This window comes from Electrophorus electricus, chromosome 8 (genome assembly GCF_013358815.1).
Source record: "Electrophorus electricus isolate fEleEle1 chromosome 8, fEleEle1.pri, whole genome shotgun sequence".
Taxonomy (NCBI): Eukaryota; Metazoa; Chordata; class Actinopteri; order Gymnotiformes; family Gymnotidae; genus Electrophorus; species Electrophorus electricus.
Window position 1 is genome coordinate 26,880,881 of NC_049542.1, and position 19,403 is coordinate 26,900,283.

The 19,403-nt window shown below is 39.9% G+C and overlaps 2 protein-coding genes and 2 long non-coding RNA genes across 6 annotated transcripts; 2 read left to right on the top strand and 2 right to left on the bottom strand.

The window, feature by feature from the left end:
• Positions 1-232: 232 nt before the first annotated feature.
• LOC113589121 lies at positions 233-3,106 on the bottom strand. Its single transcript, XR_003411922.2, has 2 exons — positions 3,018-3,106; positions 233-1,062 (listed from the first exon to the last, which is right to left on the bottom strand). It is a non-coding gene; the product is annotated as an uncharacterized LOC113589121 (long non-coding RNA).
• On the top strand, positions 1,417-7,060 carry si:ch73-109i22.2 (SH2 domain-containing protein 2A). 3 transcript variants are annotated; one of them, XM_027028597.2, is made up of 9 exons: positions 1,417-1,497; positions 3,037-3,239; positions 3,948-4,123; positions 4,342-4,431; positions 4,515-4,695; positions 4,839-5,075; positions 5,249-5,561; positions 5,742-5,947; positions 6,120-7,060. In XM_027028597.2, the coding sequence occupies exons 1-9, from the start codon at positions 1,470-1,472 to the stop codon at positions 6,279-6,281; spliced, it is 1,596 nt and encodes a 531-aa protein (XP_026884398.2). In that variant the 5' UTR covers positions 1,417-1,469; the 3' UTR covers positions 6,282-7,060. The 3 variants fall into 3 exon arrangements, with proteins under 3 accessions (XP_026884398.2, XP_026884399.2, XP_026884397.2); XM_027028598.2 differs by having other exon boundaries at positions 1,449-1,497; positions 3,121-3,239; XM_027028596.2 differs by lacking the exon at positions 1,417-1,497 and having other exon boundaries at positions 2,824-3,239.
• Positions 6,943-10,098, bottom strand: ssr2 (signal sequence receptor, beta). Its single transcript, XM_027028599.2, has 6 exons — positions 10,041-10,098; positions 8,960-9,117; positions 8,293-8,391; positions 7,999-8,107; positions 7,696-7,773; positions 6,943-7,316 (listed from the first exon to the last, which is right to left on the bottom strand). The coding sequence occupies exons 2-6, from the start codon at positions 9,115-9,117 to the stop codon at positions 7,206-7,208; spliced, it is 555 nt and encodes a 184-aa protein (XP_026884400.1). The 5' UTR covers positions 10,041-10,098; the 3' UTR covers positions 6,943-7,205.
• A 5,985-nt stretch (positions 10,099-16,083) lies between these two features.
• Positions 16,084-18,345, top strand: LOC118241911. Its single transcript, XR_004776421.1, has 3 exons — positions 16,084-16,230; positions 17,244-17,301; positions 17,648-18,345. It is a non-coding gene; the product is annotated as an uncharacterized LOC118241911 (long non-coding RNA).
• The last annotated feature ends 1,058 nt before the right edge of the window (positions 18,346-19,403 follow it).

A 19,403-nucleotide genomic window follows, 5' to 3' on the forward strand; every position in this document is an offset into this window, starting at 1 on the left:
ATCACAAATCAAACATGGCTATAATATCACGGTTTATTTAAAAGACACAGAATACATAAAAGCACAACAATAGGACTGAAGATGGATTAAATAATGCAATTACTCTTAAACACCGAACTACACACATTCATTTCCACAGGTTTCAAAAGCTTCCAGATGCGCATCCACTCGTATTTATTCGCAATTGGTTAGTTTCTTCATTAAGACAGATATTAACGGATCTTCTTTTTTTCTTTTTAGACATCCCTCCTGCAAACCCTCAAGTTTTGTCATACTGGGCTAATGTCACGGTTGTACCTCACGGTTGGGCCTCAGTTGTACCGTAAAATTGCTTCTCCGCTAAGTACTAGAACTGCATTTTCAGCAGTTTTGTGCCTTCTAGTGGCCAAATGGAGAGTTCGAGTTTGTATAAAGGTAGACCTCAAAGATAAAGGTTCAATATAGGGATTTTAAATCTTGTCACCATTGCCCCTCAGCCTATTCACATTTTTTATTACGTTCCAGCTCCAAACACACCACAGTCAGGAGATTGAAGAGTGCTGGTTATCTTGTTCAGGTAAGGTAGGAAATGGGAACGCATCAAAAATATGATCTGTCTGGGAATGAGGACTATCAGAAATATCCTGGTCTAAAAAAATCACAGCGCATGAATACTGAAAAAGAAACATCATCTTAAATGACCAGCAAGTTTAAATGTATGGTATCACTTCAATTTACACGAGAACACTGACATTTCAATTTTTCAGTTCAACTCTAAGCAGTAGCCAAAATTCTGCTAGTAAACCTCATATTCTACAGCAGTGGTATTCAAATCTGGACCTTCTATCTAAACCCAGTCCTGGGGTTTGTGAATGTTGTAAACTGACTAAACAGTTGCTTTAATCAGGGATGATAGTTAAATACTTCACACTCAAATTAACTTTGATCGGTTTTGTTTTTTTTTTGCGTCCCCTGAGTGATGTTAAGCGAGAGGATTGAAGGACTCGTGCAGGTCCTGGAGAATGCTCGGCTCGTCTTCCCTCTTCTCTCTCATTGTTTTCTGCGGTCGCCATCTTTCTCTTCCTGTGTGGTTAGCAAGACACAAACTGTCATTCTCTCTTAAAATGATAAACAGAGTAATCACAAACATCACATATTCATAAAAATGGATAGATTTATAGAGTCACAGAATGTAATTGGTGTAAAATGAACAATAGTTTTTCATCTTCTAATCTTTTCAACAACAATTTCTTGACACATGCGTCAGTGAATATAGAGCTAACCAAGTGCATATCATTATAGATACTCTGGTTGACAATTCATTGTATGCACGTCTCTATCTCTCTCTCTTTCTCACACATACACACACACACACACACACACACACACACACACACACACACACACAATATATATATATATATACAGTGACGCAGATGCAGTCAAGAACAGTTGAAGAGCTGCTGTACTCCAACATCCTGTCTGTGAAGATGGATATTGACTATCAAACAATGAAAGGTCAGCTCTTTCTCATTTCTTTCAGTACCTTAACATAACTAAGTTATTGTCCTACAGCTTTTACACACTCACTATCTTCCATGGTGCTTACAAAACTGTCAGACAGACAAAGTATCTGGTAGCTTTTCAGTAGTGTTCAGTGTTGTATTTTCTACCGCTGTGTGCTTAGATGTTTTAGATATTTTACCTTTGATTTCATAAACTGGGTAACACGTTGGGTCTTGCTTGTTGCAGGTAGGCAAATAGTCTGTATAAAGTTTAACTGACACTTTGGTAAAGCTGTGTTACTGCACCGTAGCTCAATTATGCTATATTGTATCATTTCAATACACAAAAGAGAGTCAGAAAGAATTGCAATATGCTTCGAATTGTTCTATATAGTTATAAAGTGCTTCACAACTTATTCTGAGCATCATTGATATAGGATATATATCTGAATTTGCTTGCCACTGTTGGCTCTGGTTTGTTTATTAGGGATCTGGACCCAAACATGGGTAAAGCTGCTTTGTGACCGCATGTGTTGTAAAAAGCGCTATATAAATGAATTTGCCATCGACTTTAATGGGATTATGGTTAATCTTGACGTGTGGTTTTCTCCGGACATGTTAACACCTTGGTTAAAGACAAGTGTAGCACATCCTCTCCACAAGACATTTTTAGAAAACTGACTTCTGTGTGTCGGTATAAAAGCAGGGTTAATGTTGAGTATTGCCTGATGTAGGCCCAACCAACCATGTTGTGTTTTAAATTCAGTATTTAAAGGAACCTTGTAAATCAAAATATAGACTTTTCTGATATCAAATTATTTCAATTTTTTTTTAAGTTTAAACATAAGTGTGAAGGCAGGGTTATTACATTTAACTTTTGCATAATTGCTTCAGAAACACACAACATTATGTTTCCATAATCACCTTTCACCAAGACGTCCAGCAAGCTGAGTACCTTTCGCTTCTCGACATTCTTCAACTGTTTTAACTAATTTGTTGAGGTCATTGCTATCTATATTACTGCTTTTATCTCAGTGCTCACAAGAAATATTCACAAGTTTCTACAGCTGACAAAGTTTTAGACATGCATAAATTGGGAGCCAAACATATAACAATAAATAAACACAGGTTTGCAAAGATTTACTGATGCAAATTTTAGTTTCATTTTAAGGCTTAATATTAAGAAATGGCTATTCAAATGTTGAGAAAGAGGGCTCAACATATCATAAATACCAATATTTATAATAAATATTATTATTTACAATGCAATTAGACATTCAGAGATATATCCCCTAACTTCCCCCTTCTAAAAACTGCAGCGTACTGTAATTAAAGATGTAGATGCGGGCGGTAATTTCAGCGTAGCAAAAACGTTTCCAGATATAGAAACAGGACGTACACAGCTGATGAAGGAACTTTGAAACATCCTGTCATCCTGTTCTTCTTCTGAAACCTCGCGTACTCCAACCTTTTATTACCCATACATAAAACTACATGTCACGATTTTATGCCTATCCGATATTTTCACTCAACTGTTCTGGTTTATGTGTAGACGCGGAATCTCATGAGAGGGAGAGGCTACTGTGTTGTCCGCCAGTCCAACCGAGACCCATGCCTCGTCCGTCTGTCGCTCCAGAATCCCAGTGCACCAGTAAGAAGCCACCCATCAAGCCCAGGCGCAGCGTAAAAATCCGCCCTACCACGCAAGGAGACGCGGGACAGTCAAACAGCCAGGCCAATCAAAAGGAAAATGAGGTAACCACTGGCCGATAGAGACATCCGCAATTTAAAAGACAAAGCGTGCGTAACCAAGGGTGTGTTTATGTTAGCAGATAGAGGATTTTAAAATGGAGGACGAATAAGATAGATTATTTTCCACTAATAAAGATGCATGTTAGTAGTTCTACACTTTGCACCTAAACCGGACAGAGTTTTATAAGATTTAAAATATTTGAATGTGGAAATGGATATTGGTGTGCTTTGAACCGTTGCTTACGCTGCCTGTGGTGCATGACGTAACCTCATAACGTACGATTCCCGGTAATTCTCCACTAATAAGAAGAATCCCAGCAACATTAAATTCGGTCAAGTCTTGGTCTATCAGAATGTTCAAAACTGACATACTATGCTCGCCTCTTACTATGATGTTCTGAGGATTTGGCTTTTGCACACTTAAACTCAAAATGCCTGTTTTTAAAGTTCCGTCAATGGAACATTTTTCCAGAGTTCTGTAAGACTCTCCAAAGACGAGACAAATTTGAGTTAGGGTCGTATGTTTTTTTGCTAGGTGCAAACATGAGAGCTCCCCATTTTTACTTAAAATTAGTTTTGTTTAGCCCACTCTTCAAATAAAAAAATAAAATAAAATCAGTTTCACAACATGTATCAAGAATGTACGTGGGTATTCACACTGAAGTTTTAACATTCCCGGTCCAATAAAGTTGTGGTGTATCTGTCGCTCAGGTGGAAGTGAAACGGATAGTTCCCTCTCAGGTCCTCTACCCTCATGGGCCCCTGGAGGCTCAGACTCCATCTCTGCGGGCTCACATCCTGTTGTGGTTTCAGAAAACACAGCTACCTCGACTGCACACGCCAGGGAGTCCTCTACCATCCTGGCTTCACGGCTTCGCCACACGCAGGTTTTCTATCTCTCTCACACACAGAGATGCTCTTAAAGCAACAGTGCTGTCATTTTCACAGGTTTATGACCGCATTTGCACACAGGTGCTGGAAAAGTAGCAAAAAAGGTAATTCTGTGGAAAGTGACTACTGGTCTCTCTCTCTCTCTCTCTCTCTCTGTCTCTCTCTCTGTCTCTCTCTCTCTCTCTCTCTCTCTCTCTCTCTGTCTCTCTCTCAGGGAGGCAGAGCAGCTGCTGCAGGAGAAAGAGCCAGGCTGTTTCCTGTTGAGGCTCAGCGAGTCAAAAGTCGGCTTTGTGCTGTCGTACAGGTACGCACTCAGATGAGCAACCCTGCAGCACCATGCACCAACACATGTGTACACCTGCATGGAATAAAACACTCTGATTCCAGAGGAGGAGACAGATGTCGTCACTTCATCATAGAAGAAGAAAGCAAAGTGTCTGGAATGAATGGACAGTACGTCATAGCTGGCGAGCAAAGCAGGCACGACAGTCTGGAGGAGCTGATAGACTACTACACCCACAATCCAGTGGGGCCCTTCAGCGAAATGCTCACAATGCCCTGCGTGCAGGTACCATCCACACAAATGCCAAATACGCACGAGTCGCAATGTCGCCGCACCTAATGTTAGAGCACAGTCGGTACGCATTGGCTTAGGAAGCGTGGTGTGAGAAGTGGAATGTTCTCAGCCTCGTGCCCTCACTGCCCTCCCAGGCCAACGGCAGCTGCGAAGATGAGGCAAAGCTGGGAGTGGATGACATCGGAACAAGGGACAGAAGGCCAGAGAAAACAGAAATCTCTACACAGCCCAACGGAAATAGTTCTGCCGCAGACTCTGTCTACAATACAACTGGGTTGGCGCAGTACGCTGTGGTCTGCAAGGCGCTAAGGAAGACTCACTCTCTGCCCGAGTGCAAAATCGGAATTGGCTCGGCACTTCCTGTCAAAGAGGTGAATAAATACAGTGCAGCTAAAACTGAGGTGCCACTTTTAAACTTTTGTTGCTAGTATATATTCTGTGGTGTTGATAAACGTGTCATAGATAGATCATATAACAAATCCAGTACCCCATGTCTGCGAAGTTGATTGTCCAAAGATTACAAATCACTCTGCCCTCTCTCCAGAATGCCACGCAAGAGCCTGTTGTTGGCAGTGCCACCCTGGCTGACCTAACCTGGCCGGTGGACGTCCCCTATGCCCGGGTTAACAAACCTCCGCGACAGATCCCACAAAACCTGTCCGTCAGCGCCACTGACCCGAGCTCCCAAGGGGCAGTGGCGGCCATTGCTCCTCAGTCATTGGCCAGTGCTGCAAGCATGGCAGAGCAGAAGTACTGGGAACTCGAACCCCTACATACTTACGAAGAGACCCTGCACACACGCCGCGGTCACGAGGAGATTGATTTCTACGCTGTGGGCAGGCGACGAGAGATTGCGGGTGAGAAAAGAATAACAATTTTTGATGGGCTCCTGCTTCTAAGGTAAATGCCCCAGTTTGGTGTAAGATAAGTAATACATCAGTAAAGTTGAACTATAGCAGTTTAATTTTCTTATTTCTGGTAGTTTATTTGAATCTATCGGGTTTTTAAAAAAATTTATGTGTGTGCACGGTGTCCAGGAGAAGTCTCTGTTCATCACCTGTACTCGGAGGTCAACATTAAGGGGACCAGAGATGACATTCTGCCCATGCAAGCTCCTCCACCAATCAGGAGGGCCTCAATGTACAACTCAACTACTTCGTCCTCAAGGTCCAAACCTGTCCTTCCACAAAGACCACCTCTCAGACCTGTGCATGCTTCCCCGCGACCTGAGAACAGCATACAGGTATGACTATATGTAACTGCTATTTTTAAAACAAACATCTTCAGGGACTATAGCAGCACCAATCAGCAGAAGGACTAGGAGGTCTGAGCTAAAGTTTATTAGTTTATGGACACTTTAAAAAATGTAAACTTGGCTGAAGATATCGCACAATTTCTACCCCACCCATCCCCAGAGTTTAGGTGGTGCAGCAGGGTTGACCGCACCCCCATACTCCAGCCTTATCCACTCGGAGCAGCGGCTGCCCACAAGCTCCAACTTCTCCATATACGAGCAGATTCCGGAGAGGCCATCCAACTCTAGACCTCCTCTACCACCTAACAACCCCAAACGCTAAGCCCAGATCTTCCATCCATGACACCTTGACTGTGAACTGATTAGATCTGCTGTGAACTTGATGTCTCAACTTTGTCTAATCAATCCACAGCACATACAGTACATCTTAGCTTTTTGTACTTGATATTGACCTTAAGCCTCCTAGTGCAGTTCTAGATGATCACCCTGAATAGTCTTTCATCTTAACCAAACGTGGACGACTAAACTTGGAAGAACCCAAATGAACTGGCACAGGTATGTGATCAAAATGTACACAAGTTGAGACCTAATAAACCTACACAGATGGTCTCCAAAGTGTTTTTTCCCCAAGCTAGCTGAGCTTATGTAGTGCTCTCTTTGAAACAATATTATATAGAAGAGATGGGGAACTTGATCTATGACTTATCAATCTGTCAAAATAATTGAGTGCATTGTTTCAGCAGTAAGTAGAAGGAATTATTTGGACACCACTGGTAAAATAATAAGATATAATTAAAAGGTCACACTTCAGAAAACAGAAATAACATGACCGAGTGGTTTTTTTTTGTGTGTGTGGGTAAAAAAAACTTGTTTATTTTCACTGGTTACCCTCAGACCAGTCATTAAGGGGGTGCATAAGTCACCGTATCCAATTTTCCTTTTAACATTTCCTTATACAAAAATGGTCTCCTTGGTCATTGTTCAGCTAGTCATGAAGATTACAAGACCTTTATTGTTAATACTACCATCCCATAATGCATCAGTCCTGTTTCTTCAACAAAAATAAACACACACCCCCATCAAGGAAACAGCGTCCTACCAGACATGCCCATAACTTGTATCATTGGCCATTTTACCCCCAATATGGGTAATAAAATTACTGTAATATTCACATCCTGTCAAACACCCCCGCTGTTTTTCTTGGTCCGTTTTATGTCCCTTAACCTATCCTGAGCTTAAGCCCTCGTTAGTTCTTCTTGCTCTTGGGCGAGTCGTATTTCCTCTTGCTGGAGTACCACAGGAGCAGGGGAATGCCGATAGAAGGGAGAGTCATCACACCAAACGCAGCCCAGTCCAGCTGCAGAGAAGCACACACACACGACCTGTCGCTCAAACTGGAATTCATTTTCTATAGCATGTAAAATGTTTTTTGTTTTTCTGGTCTGCATGTGTAATCTATGATTAACAAAGATAGCATCATCGTTTACTTCTCAAACCCGAGGAACTATCCTTTTATGACATTATTCTTTTCAAGTGGTTTATATGTAGAAAATACCAATTTTTTAAATCTTAAAAGTAGGAATAAGATGTGGATTAGGCTTTCACACTTTATGTGTGACTTAATGAACGGAACTTTTGTGCTAGATAGATGGAGCCGGTTTCCGACAATGGAAAGATACGTGACGCGGGGGGTAAAAACAACATTCTCCCTATGACAGGGTACTGTATAAACTTACATAATGTGGAGAGAAGCGCCTGTCAAACTCCCTCTGGGCCAGAATACCTCCCTGACCAGGAGCACTGGTATAGCCAACCTGAGAAAACGAGAGAATAAAGTGTTCAACCCAGTCACTAATGCTCCACCGTCATACTAGACAATACTAGTCTGACACACTACACAGCCTTTTTTTGCCTATCTGCAAATGCAAAACACTGCAGTAAAACTCACCAAGCTGGTTTTAGTATAACTAAAATGTATCCGTGCTTGGTCTAAAAAGATATGCTGGTCTTCAGGTTTGCTGTTTGGAGGCAACACTTACCACGACCTGCCCTCCCTCTTGGGCCAGGTAGCTGACAGTGGCCGAGGTAAAGTTAAAGTAGCCTGCCTTAAGGGGGCGCAGCACCACGGTATGAGAAACATTACTGGCGCTGAGAGAGGAGTTAAGGGGCAGGCCAATCACTGATGGACTGAATACAGATTACAGTGACATGCCAGAGTTGGTACTAATCACCATCAATCACCATTCATGACAAAGTCGAATCAAGACAAAACATGTAACAGTCACCAGAGTGACTGGTGATCTAAGAGATGTGTGATCATGCTTGAAGGATACGGGGCAATGCGGTCCCATTTGACATTCAGCATTCCAGAGACGATGCCAAAATCTTCAGGAGGGAAGGAGTCGTCAGAGAGCTCCACCTCTAATGCTGCACTGGAGACGGAGGAGAAAAGAGAGATAAAGAGGTAGCATAAATAAGAAAACAAGAAAATTTATTATCCTTAAACATTTTCTTACAAAGAGATGGCACATCCCAATGCTTGAACATATTAAACAACTATTGCTTTGTGCCATCAATGGCAGTAACATCCATTTTACACCCAACAGAGCCACACCAAAAAAAGCCTTATACATGCCAGGCAAGAAACTACATCCAAACAAACAGGTAACAGCACCAAACTAAAAACATGTAGTATAAATATATATATATAAATATATATATATATATATATATATATATATATATATATGTGTGTGTGTGTGTGTGTGTGTGTGTGTGTGTGTGTGTGTGTGTGTGTGTGTGTAGTATAAATATATAAATATAAATACATCATGGAATGGATCAAAATGAAGGGATAAATCTCTTCTGAGATTTTCAGGTTTTGGGTAAAATGAGGCTAAATATTTAGAAAATCAGCATGCCAAAATAAAAATACACCCATTATGAGCTTGAACAGAAACAGCATGTTCTGAACTGTGCTACAGAGGAGGCAAACAGTACCTTGTGCCCACATTGTAGATGTTGTACTGTAAGGTGAGATCTCTCCCCTCTACAGCGTAGCGGTTCAGCAGGGACTTGGAGGCCAGCACACGAGCCCCTTCCTCCCCTGCCACCAGACCCAGCACAGTAACCAGAGCAAATAACCACAGCGCCCTCATCTGTGGGCAGATGTAAGGACATCTTAATCATTAATATGGACAAAGCAAGCGGTCTACGATAACTGAATAAAACCGTTTCTTTAAAAAACGTTACATTACAAGCACATTTTAACACACACTGTTGCCTCTGGACACATAAGTGTAATACCCCTCCAGCCACAGTACACCAACAGAACTCCCTAAGACCTTATAGCTAATCTAAATGAATCCTTTACGCCAAGCCATCTTAGCCAAGACAAGTCTTTTAAAACCGAGTCAATGCAACTATTTTGTTACCATTCTACCAAAGTAAACTTTACGAAGACTGCAGTTAGATAGTTATCGCCCTTCAGAAGACATAACTATAGCTAGTCTAACTAGAGAGCTGGATAGCAAGAAGATACCCTAGATGACCCTAGCTAGATTTAATAGATTATCAGATATTGTAGCTAGCTAGCCATATTTCATATGTCTACCATATGTCACAGATAGCGAAGATATTGCAATTGATAAATATTCTTCTTTTTAATATTCAAATTTTAAAAAGACCTCTTATTATCAAGAATTATCCCTGATAACTAGCTAGCGGTTAGCTATGCTAGCTAACGCTAGTTAGCTACAGCACTAACACCGAATGAATAACCTGCACAAAACACTCAACTGTTATCCAAGAAATGGACGATAGCGAGATAGATACCAGAGATCTGTGGAGAACAAAACCAGGCAGTTAGCTAGCTAACCCTAGCTGGCTAGTGCGCTTACGTGTACGTCACATATTTGATAGCCCTGTACGAATTAATCTTATTAATATTCTCCGTGTTAGTATAATAAGATGTATACTATCAAACTATAACTGTACACAAACGTAGCCGGAAAAGTGCCAATGAATAAAGCACCTATATGCACTGGTGTGTGTTAAATTTTACACAGATAAACTACTGTACCTTCTTCCAGTTGCGAGTCCGCAAGTTGTGAAGGCAATACGACACATGCGCAGTTGACTTCTTTCGTATGCAGACGTGTCCTCTACGTGGCATTGCTAAAATATTATGTTGCCATCTAGTGTTGTGGAGTGTAAACGTAAATTCAAGCCAAACTATTTACAGGATGCAATTACAAAGTGCATACACACATCTTTCTTTGACCATTGTCTACGTTAGACATCCTCTGACAATATATATGCTCAACATCAGGTTTGACTGACTTCAATTTACAAATGTAGTTTTGTACACCTTAGCTGCTTTCAGTGAACTCTGGTTTTGAATTAATTCACGTGACACGTGAGTTAAGGGACTTCCTATAAGCAATAATTTATATGGAGCACAGGGCTATAGGAGTTATATACCATGGGCAGTGGTAGCTCAGTGTGCTTAAAGTGCTTGACTAGTAATTGGAAGATTGCCAATTCCAGCCCTGCCACTGTTGGGCCCTTGAGCATGACCCTTAACTCTCAACTGCTGAAGTTGGACTCAGTCATAATTGAAAGTTGCTTTTGATAAAAGTGTCAGCTCAATGTAAAAAAAAATGTAATGTTCTCACAAAGCTAAAATTCCATTAGGGTCAATTAATTAGGTTTATTGTTAAGATACATTTAGTCTAAAATGTGCTTGCAAATGAATTCAAGTTTCAAGTTCAAGTTCAAGGGGTCCTTCACAATCCTCTTGGCCTTGGTCTGGCACCGTTTGTAGTAGATGGTCTGCAGGTCAGGAAGTTCCGTGTGAGTGATGCGCTCTGCTGAACGCACTACCCTTTGGAGTGCTTGTCTGTCCTGCTTGGTGCTATTCCCAAACCAGACTGTGATGTTCCCCATGAGGATGCTCTCGATAGTGCAGGTGTAGAAGTTCCGCAGTACCTTGGAGGGCAGTCTGAAGTCTCTTAGGCGTCTGAGGTGGTAAAGACGCTGACGAGCCTTCTTTGCCAGGGAGTTGGTATGGCGGGACCAGGACAGGTCCTGCGAGATGTGAACACCAAGGTACTTGAAACTATCTACTCTCTCCACCGTGGTTCCACTGATCTTCACAGGTTGGTAGTGCCGCTCCTGCTTCTTGCTGCAATCCACGATCAGCTCCTTTGTCTTACTGACGTTTAGGAGGAGATTATTTTCCTGGCACCAATTTTCCAGGTGTTTAATCTCCTCCAGGTAGGCCCTCTCGTCGTTGTCCGAGATCAGACCCACAACAACGGTGTCGTCAGCAAACTTGACAATGATGGTGGAGCTGGAAGTGGCTGTGTAGTCGTAGGTGTACAGTGAGTAGAGCAGGGGGCTTAGGACACAACCCTGAGGAGCTCCAGTGCTGAGGGTGAGGGTGGATGAGGCGCAGTTGCCCACCCGTACTGATTGTGGTCTGTCTATTAGAAAGTTGGAGATCCAGTCGCACAGGGATTGTGCACAGGGATCCAGTCACACAGAATTGATCTGTCACATCATTATACTAATTGTCTGAGTAACCATCATATAAATAGGACAATACATTCATTTGACACTTTTACCCAAAGCAGCTTATAATTATGATTGACTACAACTTGAGGGTTAAAAGTCTTGCACAGGGCTCAACAGTGACAAATTGGCAGTGTTGGATCTTGAACCAGCAACCATCCAATTACAAGTCAAGTACCTTAAGCACTGAGCTACCATTGTACATATCTACTTACATTTACATTTAGCACTCTGACTGGTCTCCACCTCTATTGAGAGGTTTTTTTTGTTTGTTTGTTTTTGTTGTAATAGCTACTTAATAAAACGTAATGATGTTTTTTTCCACTTATTATGTGAGACATATTCTCTCCTCTTTTCAAATTCACAAGGTGATATCTATCTATAGAAACCCACACAGAAGGTAATATTTACCTCTTGAAACCAGCATGTAAGTTTATATTTACCTATAAAAACCCACATATAAGGTGATATTTACCTACAGGGACCCACAAATAAAGTGATATTTACCTATAGAAACCCATATATAAGGTGCTATTGACCTATATAAGCCTAATCATACAGTCACAAAGGGACCTTTTTAGTCCTATAAAGTTGCTATGAAATTCATGTCAGCATTACAAAATTAAAAGCAAAGGCACTTTTATATTGTTTTCATGTTGTTTGACCATTAAAAAAAACATTCTGTGAATTCTGTCAGAACTGAATAGAGTTCACCTTGAGTTGTAATCAAAGCACAACTATATAGCTTTCCATTTCAAATATATATGTTTCACTGCAATGTAATTATTATAGTGCACATAGTGAAATGCAAATTAGATTGCGTTTAAAAAAAAGTGAAAGGTAATGGCTATTATACTGATGTAAGGCCACTTCCTCACAAAAACAATATATGTGAATCTGAATGTACTGAATGACAGGTGGAATTAATGTCAAAACCAAATGTAAACCACATTGAAATGCAGTCAACTCACAAGTAAATTGCATTATAAATTGCATTGTACTGTGTGCTACTGTGAACGTGCCAAAAAAAAACCACAATACACATCTTTACATTTCAGTCTGGAACATTGCAGTATTCATGCCGCAATACAATATAATCACTGTCCAATCACAGCCTGCTGTCAAATTTGGGGTGTGGCCACATAGACCTCAACAAACTCCTAATTGATCACAGATTGCTGAAATTCATCTCTTGGTACATTCAAGTTTTAATGATGTGACCCTCCTCTAACTATTTTTCCTTGCAGAAATGTCAAAGATGAATTGACTGACAGATTTGTTGCTAGATTCTCTTAATGGCCTTGACTAAATAGAGGGCACATTATCTAATGCCACTCATGCAACTAACACAGGCAGCAATGAGGACACCCTATCATCATCTGCATGGTAGAATATCTACTAATTATCTATTACATATACTAATGAGCTATAACAACTAATAATTGTCTAGTATATCTACAAATTATCTAGTACATCTACTAACGGTCTAGAACAACTGCTAATGGTCTAGCACATCTAATGGTGATTAAGGTAGGGTTAACTGGTAGGGTCAACAGCAGGCTATCTGTTGACATATCTTCAACTATTCTGCAAGACAAAATAGAGAATTGCATCTAAACATTGAAAATTATATCTAAACAAAGAAACAACTTGATGGGGGTGGGGGTGGGGGGATGATGGACATTCCAAATGTTTTTGTTCCTGTTTTATTTCCATTGCATCATTTGCCATGTGGTTTTGTATTGTTTGTTAGTTCCTTCTGTGTCTTGTGTTTAGTGAAAACCTTCCCATTAACATTTTCACATATGGCTTGTTTTCCACTAATCTTCCTATTTAACCCCCCACCCCCGTTCTCTGCATGTGTCTACTTACTATCTATTATTACTCCAATTACTCTCGGATTGGGTTTGTCTATCCAGTTTCACTTTCTGTTTCATTTCTGTTTTACCCTGTTTGCATTGTGGTGTTTATTTAGTTTTCTTCCTGTGATGGCATCTAGTTTGTTTTCTCCTCCTCAGTCTGTGACATTTTACAGCTAAACAGTGCAAAACTGACAAGCACAAAAGGATCATATTTCCTTTCAGCTAGAAGAAAGGAAAACAATACTAAAACAAAAATCAGCTCTCTTATTCATCCTTTGATCTGTATGTGTGAAAATGTGAAGTCCTTATTTTTGAAATGTTTCTTTTTTTTTAAAGTGTTTTAGGACTCAAAAACAAGAATTTAGGTAATTCTGAAGCCGCATGTTTATTGAAGGGACATAATACCTGCAAAATACATGAAAATACAGATTAGAGTGGATAATGGCTGTACAGTGCTTCACATCACATTAGTCTTTGAAGGAGTGGAAGACGAAAGTTCCTCTGAAGACCACCCATGTCAACGTCTACCCCCAAAGGTTTACGCAATTATCCATAAATCAGGTATTGTTCTCTCCTCGGAAAAGTGCTTACAGCTTGTTGGTTTGTAGATCTGACTCTCCAACCTCTGAGCCTCTAATGACCCTTGGAGGTCCATTCCTATTTGTTCTCATCAACTCTCCTCCTCTGCCTCCATCACTGTGTATTCTGTTTTACCAGTTCTATTGGAAGGTAAATTCAGTAAAGATCTTATGACAGTCTTAGCTGATTAATGCTTTGTAGCATAGGTTTGGGCAAAGTATGTGATGCATTACCACAAGAATATACCTAAAGCCATGCTTATACATTTCCAGATACAGGAAATTCATTTTCACTAGTTCAAATGGGCATGATCTTACAACAGGCATAATGGGTGCTTTCTAACCCTTACCCTATCCCTAACCCTAACCCTACCCGAAACCCAAACCCTAAGTCTAACCCTACCTTAAACCATAAGCATAACCCTACCTTAAGCCATAACCCTAACCCTAACCATACCATAAACCCTAACCCTAACTAAAACTGTAAGTCTAACCCTACCATAAACGCTAACCCTTACCCTAACCCTATCTTAAACCCTAACCCTAACACAACCTTAAACCCTAACCCTACCTCAAACCCTAACCCTTACACTACCCTCTACCACCTGTTACCACTCAAACACACACCCAGGCCCTCTCTGAGACCTACACATACAGAGAAAATGTATTTTGTTGTACTGTTAACTTATAATTTTATATCACAAATTAACAGTATAATACAAATTTCTAAATAAATTAATTAAATTCCCATATTAAAAACTTGAAAAAGTATCAAATGTTTTTAAACAACACAAAACATCCAGTTTTATAAATAAGCAATGTAAATATTTTATATAGAAATGGTGGTCATTATTCAGCTTTCTTTTGTTTTTTTCTAAAGTGATCTTGGGATTTAGAACATTCCTTACCTTGCCTTTCTGGAGGAGCTACTGCAAAAGTAACAATCCAACAAAATTATATTGAAAAAAGAAGCAATTCTGATGTTTTAAAATAAAACCACCTTCCTAGTTTTTAGCTTTGTAAAAAATTCAAATATTTTAAATAAAAATAGCACATTACTTTCCTCGTCTTGAAGCAAAGTCATTTATGACTTTTTCATAAGACATACGACATGACTGGCAGTCCAGCCTTGTCAATTACTTCACCCATGGACTGAAAGCCATCCTCAACGGATTGGATGGTAGAGTTTACCACATCACTCCTGAAGTCCACTTCCAATCTGTTCCTCATTTCTAGCAAACCTCTCACATCCTGTGGACCTTGTTTCACTCCAGTTCTCTGAGAGTGATGTCCACATGGCTGGGCTAAAGTTGCCCAATCATCTGCCTGTTTGCCCTCTTTGGGTAGCAAATGTTGATCACATTCCACAAATGAGTGATGATCACTGTAAGGAAAATCTTACTATTTTCCTTAACCCTGTCCCTCTGGTCACACCGTCTGCCTTGCCTGGGTCTGGATGTTGCTCCTCAGGGCCCTGGGACATGTTTCTCAGAATGAATAACAGTGTCAGAGATGCTGAAAAGCATGCACACTTTATTCTGTGATGTGAGAGAATATATAGATGACAAAGCAAAGCAGATGAGTGAGCAGAAACATGTAAACGACACAGCAGGTGTAATGTGTTCGGACATAAAATGATGTGACGTGTCTAGAATGAGACAGTAACCTCAAACCATTAGCCGTAGCATTGAACCTATCTAAGTAAACAGAATAGGACAGCATGACATGAAAGCGAATAAGGTAGAAGCAGCACTGAGTCAAGGTCATAATGTTTACGGAAAAGGGAGAATTCTAACTATCACCTTCCAGCTCACTGTCACCCCGCGATGTCATTGTGTATATATATACACAGACCCATCAAACAGAATACAGCCAGCTATTAAGTTTACTAGTGTAACACGGCCAATACTTTAGAAACATACTCGCAGTGTGTTCGTAGTTAGAGCATGCATGCTTCTGTATTCTTTATTCATGTTGGAGCAAGTATGCTTCTGCTTTTGTTAATAGAGATATTGTGACAATGACATATATGGTATGGTTTTCAATGTATCCGTGATGGTGGCAGGAAGAGCTAGCGAAAGCAAACAAAAACAGAACTCGAGGCGCAGGATCGTCGCAGAGAGAAGGCGAGCAGTTATCTGTCAGTAAAACACTACACAGGGTACTTGTGACCGCGACAGAATTCAGACAACACTAACGTGCACCAGTAATACATCACTGTGACCTTCTGTCGCATAAACTATCCGGAAAATCAGCAGTAAGTAGACTACCAGTACAATCACAATACACTTAAGTAAGGCAGTATAGCGATGTTTTAGTTTCAAATGTGTTATATCTTGATTTTAATAAATCCTAGCTCTCCAACCACGTATGTGTTCCAATTTGATCAAATCAAGACAATCTACTGAGTGAGATGCTGTAATGCTTATTTCTTGAGCCTTCCGTGACCATTGCTTTTGGGTCTTTAAGGCTGTGGCTCTCCCTAGTGGAAGGTAGAGGACCTACATGTTCACAAATATAAACAACAGCACGCTTGAAACGTGTTCACCTGGATATTTGCCAACCCGTTGCTTACGAAATACATCATCGGGTGTTCACTACCTTTATGCGGCACTATGGATAACAATATAGGGAATCTGAATTATCCACTGAGAATCCAGACAACACTTCCAAAATTGCCGAAAAACTAAGTATAACAATAAGCAGAAATGGAGTGCAAACTCCGCTTGTTTAGTACACTCAAAGGCAAGCCAAAAGCACTGGTGTTGCCGCAAGACAAAATAAACCTAGCTTGCGCTCATGTGATTCAGTGTGAACGAGGGTTTTCAAAACCCGTGTCTAGTGCTAGAATGTAAAGACGTGTAATTTTAAGAATTTCCTCTGCGGTTCCACAAGATAAAACAACTCATTCAACCAGAAACAGAATATCAACAATCGTAACTGTAGTTGGGGAAAGTCGGATGGCTACACTGCAATTCTTGGCAAACGGTCTTTAGTAATGTATATTTTCTGTTTTTAACGGTCTTACTCATAGCATTATTATTATTATTATTATTATTATTATTATTATTATTATTATTATATAAGTATAATAATAATTGTAGTAAATCTATGAATTAATACTTAAATAACCTTGTCTTACAGGGGCAACATAGCCTAACAAAAACTTAGTGTTTTTGGAACTACTGGGTAATTAATGATTTTACAATTAGTTTTCTCAGTGTTTTGCTTTTAGTGGAAATGTTTAGTGCACTTCTTAATATTTTACAGGAAAAAGCTTCAAGACTCTTTTACCACTTTGGAATGGGGCTGTTTGCTTCCAAAGCCTGTAAGAAACGTACCAGGTTTTAAAACAAAAATACTTTAAACTATGTTTTGTTGTTGTTTTTGTTTTTCATTTAAATGTTTATTGTACCAATTGTACAGGGTATATTCATTCACATAGTAAATTGGTGTCCAGTACAGTTTTTCTGATAAAAAATCACATCTGGCTCAACTCACGTTTAATTGGCAGAAGGAAAATCACCAAACTGGCAACCATCGATTGAGTAGTAAATAATAGGACAGTGAGATGCCTGTAGCTGATGTATGATATCAGCCTCCAGTGTTTGTTTATCTGATGTATGAAATTAGCCTCCAGTGTTTGTTTATTGTGTTTTCTTGTTTTTTCTCAGTATCTAGACACTGTGGAAAGGTGCTAGCAAGTAGCACATTTTTGGAGTCTTCTTAAGTGCTCTGGTTTGTAAGCACATCTGCATTCTGCTCCCACTGACAACTGGATTGACATTCTACAACTACAAGGAAACCAGTAGTTCTAATGACATTCGATGACTGCAGTTAGAAACTCCCATATCTAGATGTTGATTATAAAGGTCATATTTCAGATGATGGAGTGTTTGCTGGAAGTTCCCAGCGAGCTGCTCTTTAGAATACAACATTCACTGCTCCTGAGCCTGCACCACTTCCTGCTTCTGAATGCCAACTTTAAATGGTGTACCATCTCTTCACTTAAGTTACTTTTAATTAAATTAATACAACATAAATAATGTTTGAAGGAACTGGAAGTGGTTATGACCACACTGTTTAAAATTGATTTGCTCTTAGCTCTGGATTTTTACCCTAGTCAAAGTGGAAGTAAGGTCCTTGTTTCTCTGAACTGGATGGAACCTGCATGCAACTTTGGTGGAATCAATATCCCACATGCAGGGTGCATTTCTGGATGCTATATTTTAGCACGTTTCTTAGTTTTTCCTGTGGCATGTAGTTAGTGTATCTGTAGCTAGCATGCCATTGTTTTGCTATCGGAATATCCATGATGTCCTTGGATTACAAAACACCACTTTCATATTAATAATTCAAATTAGGAGATTTCATGTGCAGATATGCAATTCTTAAATAAAAGGATAATAGCTCCTCTTCATACTCTTTATTGAGCACCATATGACATAAACAATCAAATTTTAAACAGAAAAGGACAATCCAACACAGTAGTCATAAAACAGGCAAGGGTCAGAGACAGTACTAAAGGACTAATATAGTCAGGGAGCATCCGAAACAGAGGGATAAACAGCACAGGTCGAAAGCCAGAAAAAGCAGAATAACTAAGCAGACAAATCCAATGGGACAGGCAAAAAATACAGGTAAGCAATTGGAAGTAGAGCGGCAATACAGAAAGACAATTGGGAATAACGCTCTGCAATACTTTACAAACTAATTGTGGAAATGACATGTTTAAATAGAGTATATGAGTAACAGATGCAGTTAATAGTTCGGTGATGAGGATCGTGTGACTTGTTGCTGATTGGCTGAGTTTTACAATGGGTGGTAATCAGAATGCTGGGAGTTGTAGTGAACTGGGGAAACAGGTGGCATGACATATAGCAGAGGGCTTTCCTTTCATCCTATCCAGGAAACCTTGCCTGCTCGCTGTTTTGTTACATTGTGCTACGTCCTGTTACCTAGTTAACGTACTGAAGCAAAGCGGTGATACTCAGGGGTCATCTTTAGGGATCTCAGTAAACGTCCCACACGTGACAGTTCAGGTCATGATGACCCCAGAAGTTGAACAAAATTAAATGTGTGTTGTATTAAAATAATTTTTAAATGGAACAGAATGAATGTAGAAAGCATTTCAATCGATGTGTTTTTCCTCTGTGCAGGACCATTAAAGTGTTTTTTACAACTTTTACAAAGCTGATTGTGTCTGTAGTAGCCTAATAGATAATTTTCTGGACTCTTCCCTGACCAGTGACTTTTCATTTTCATTTGTGGACTTCTGAGTAAAGTCATCTTGTACTTTTATATGTTTTGGAATAAGTGTCGCTGACCATTTTGTCCATTTCAAAATCTCAAAATCATATTAAAAACAGTAATGAAGTAATGTGCATATGTCTTTTGATCTTAGGCCCTTACATTTCCAGGATTATCTCA

Bases quoted from the DNA above. Each gene is read 5' to 3' on its own strand.
- si:ch73-109i22.2 (XM_027028596.2), top strand. From the start codon at position 2,979: ATGTCACGATTTTATGCCTATCCGATATTTTCACTCAACTGTTCTGGT. The intron at 5,562-5,741 runs GTGAGAAAAGAA...CACGGTGTCCAG, and splicing joins CAGGCGACGAGAGATTGCGG to GAGAAGTCTCTGTTCATCAC. The intron at 5,948-6,119 runs GTATGACTATAT...ACCCATCCCCAG, and splicing joins GACCTGAGAACAGCATACAG to AGTTTAGGTGGTGCAGCAGG.
- ssr2 (XM_027028599.2), bottom strand. From the start codon at position 9,117: ATGAGGGCGCTGTGGTTATTTGCTCTGGTTACTGTGCTGGGTCTGGTG. The intron at 8,108-8,292 runs GTATCCTTCAAG...CTCCTCTCTCAG, and splicing joins AAATGGGACCGCATTGCCCC to CGCCAGTAATGTTTCTCATA. The intron at 7,774-7,998 runs GTAAGTGTTGCC...TCGTTTTCTCAG, and splicing joins AAGAGGGAGGGCAGGTCGTG to GTTGGCTATACCAGTGCTCC.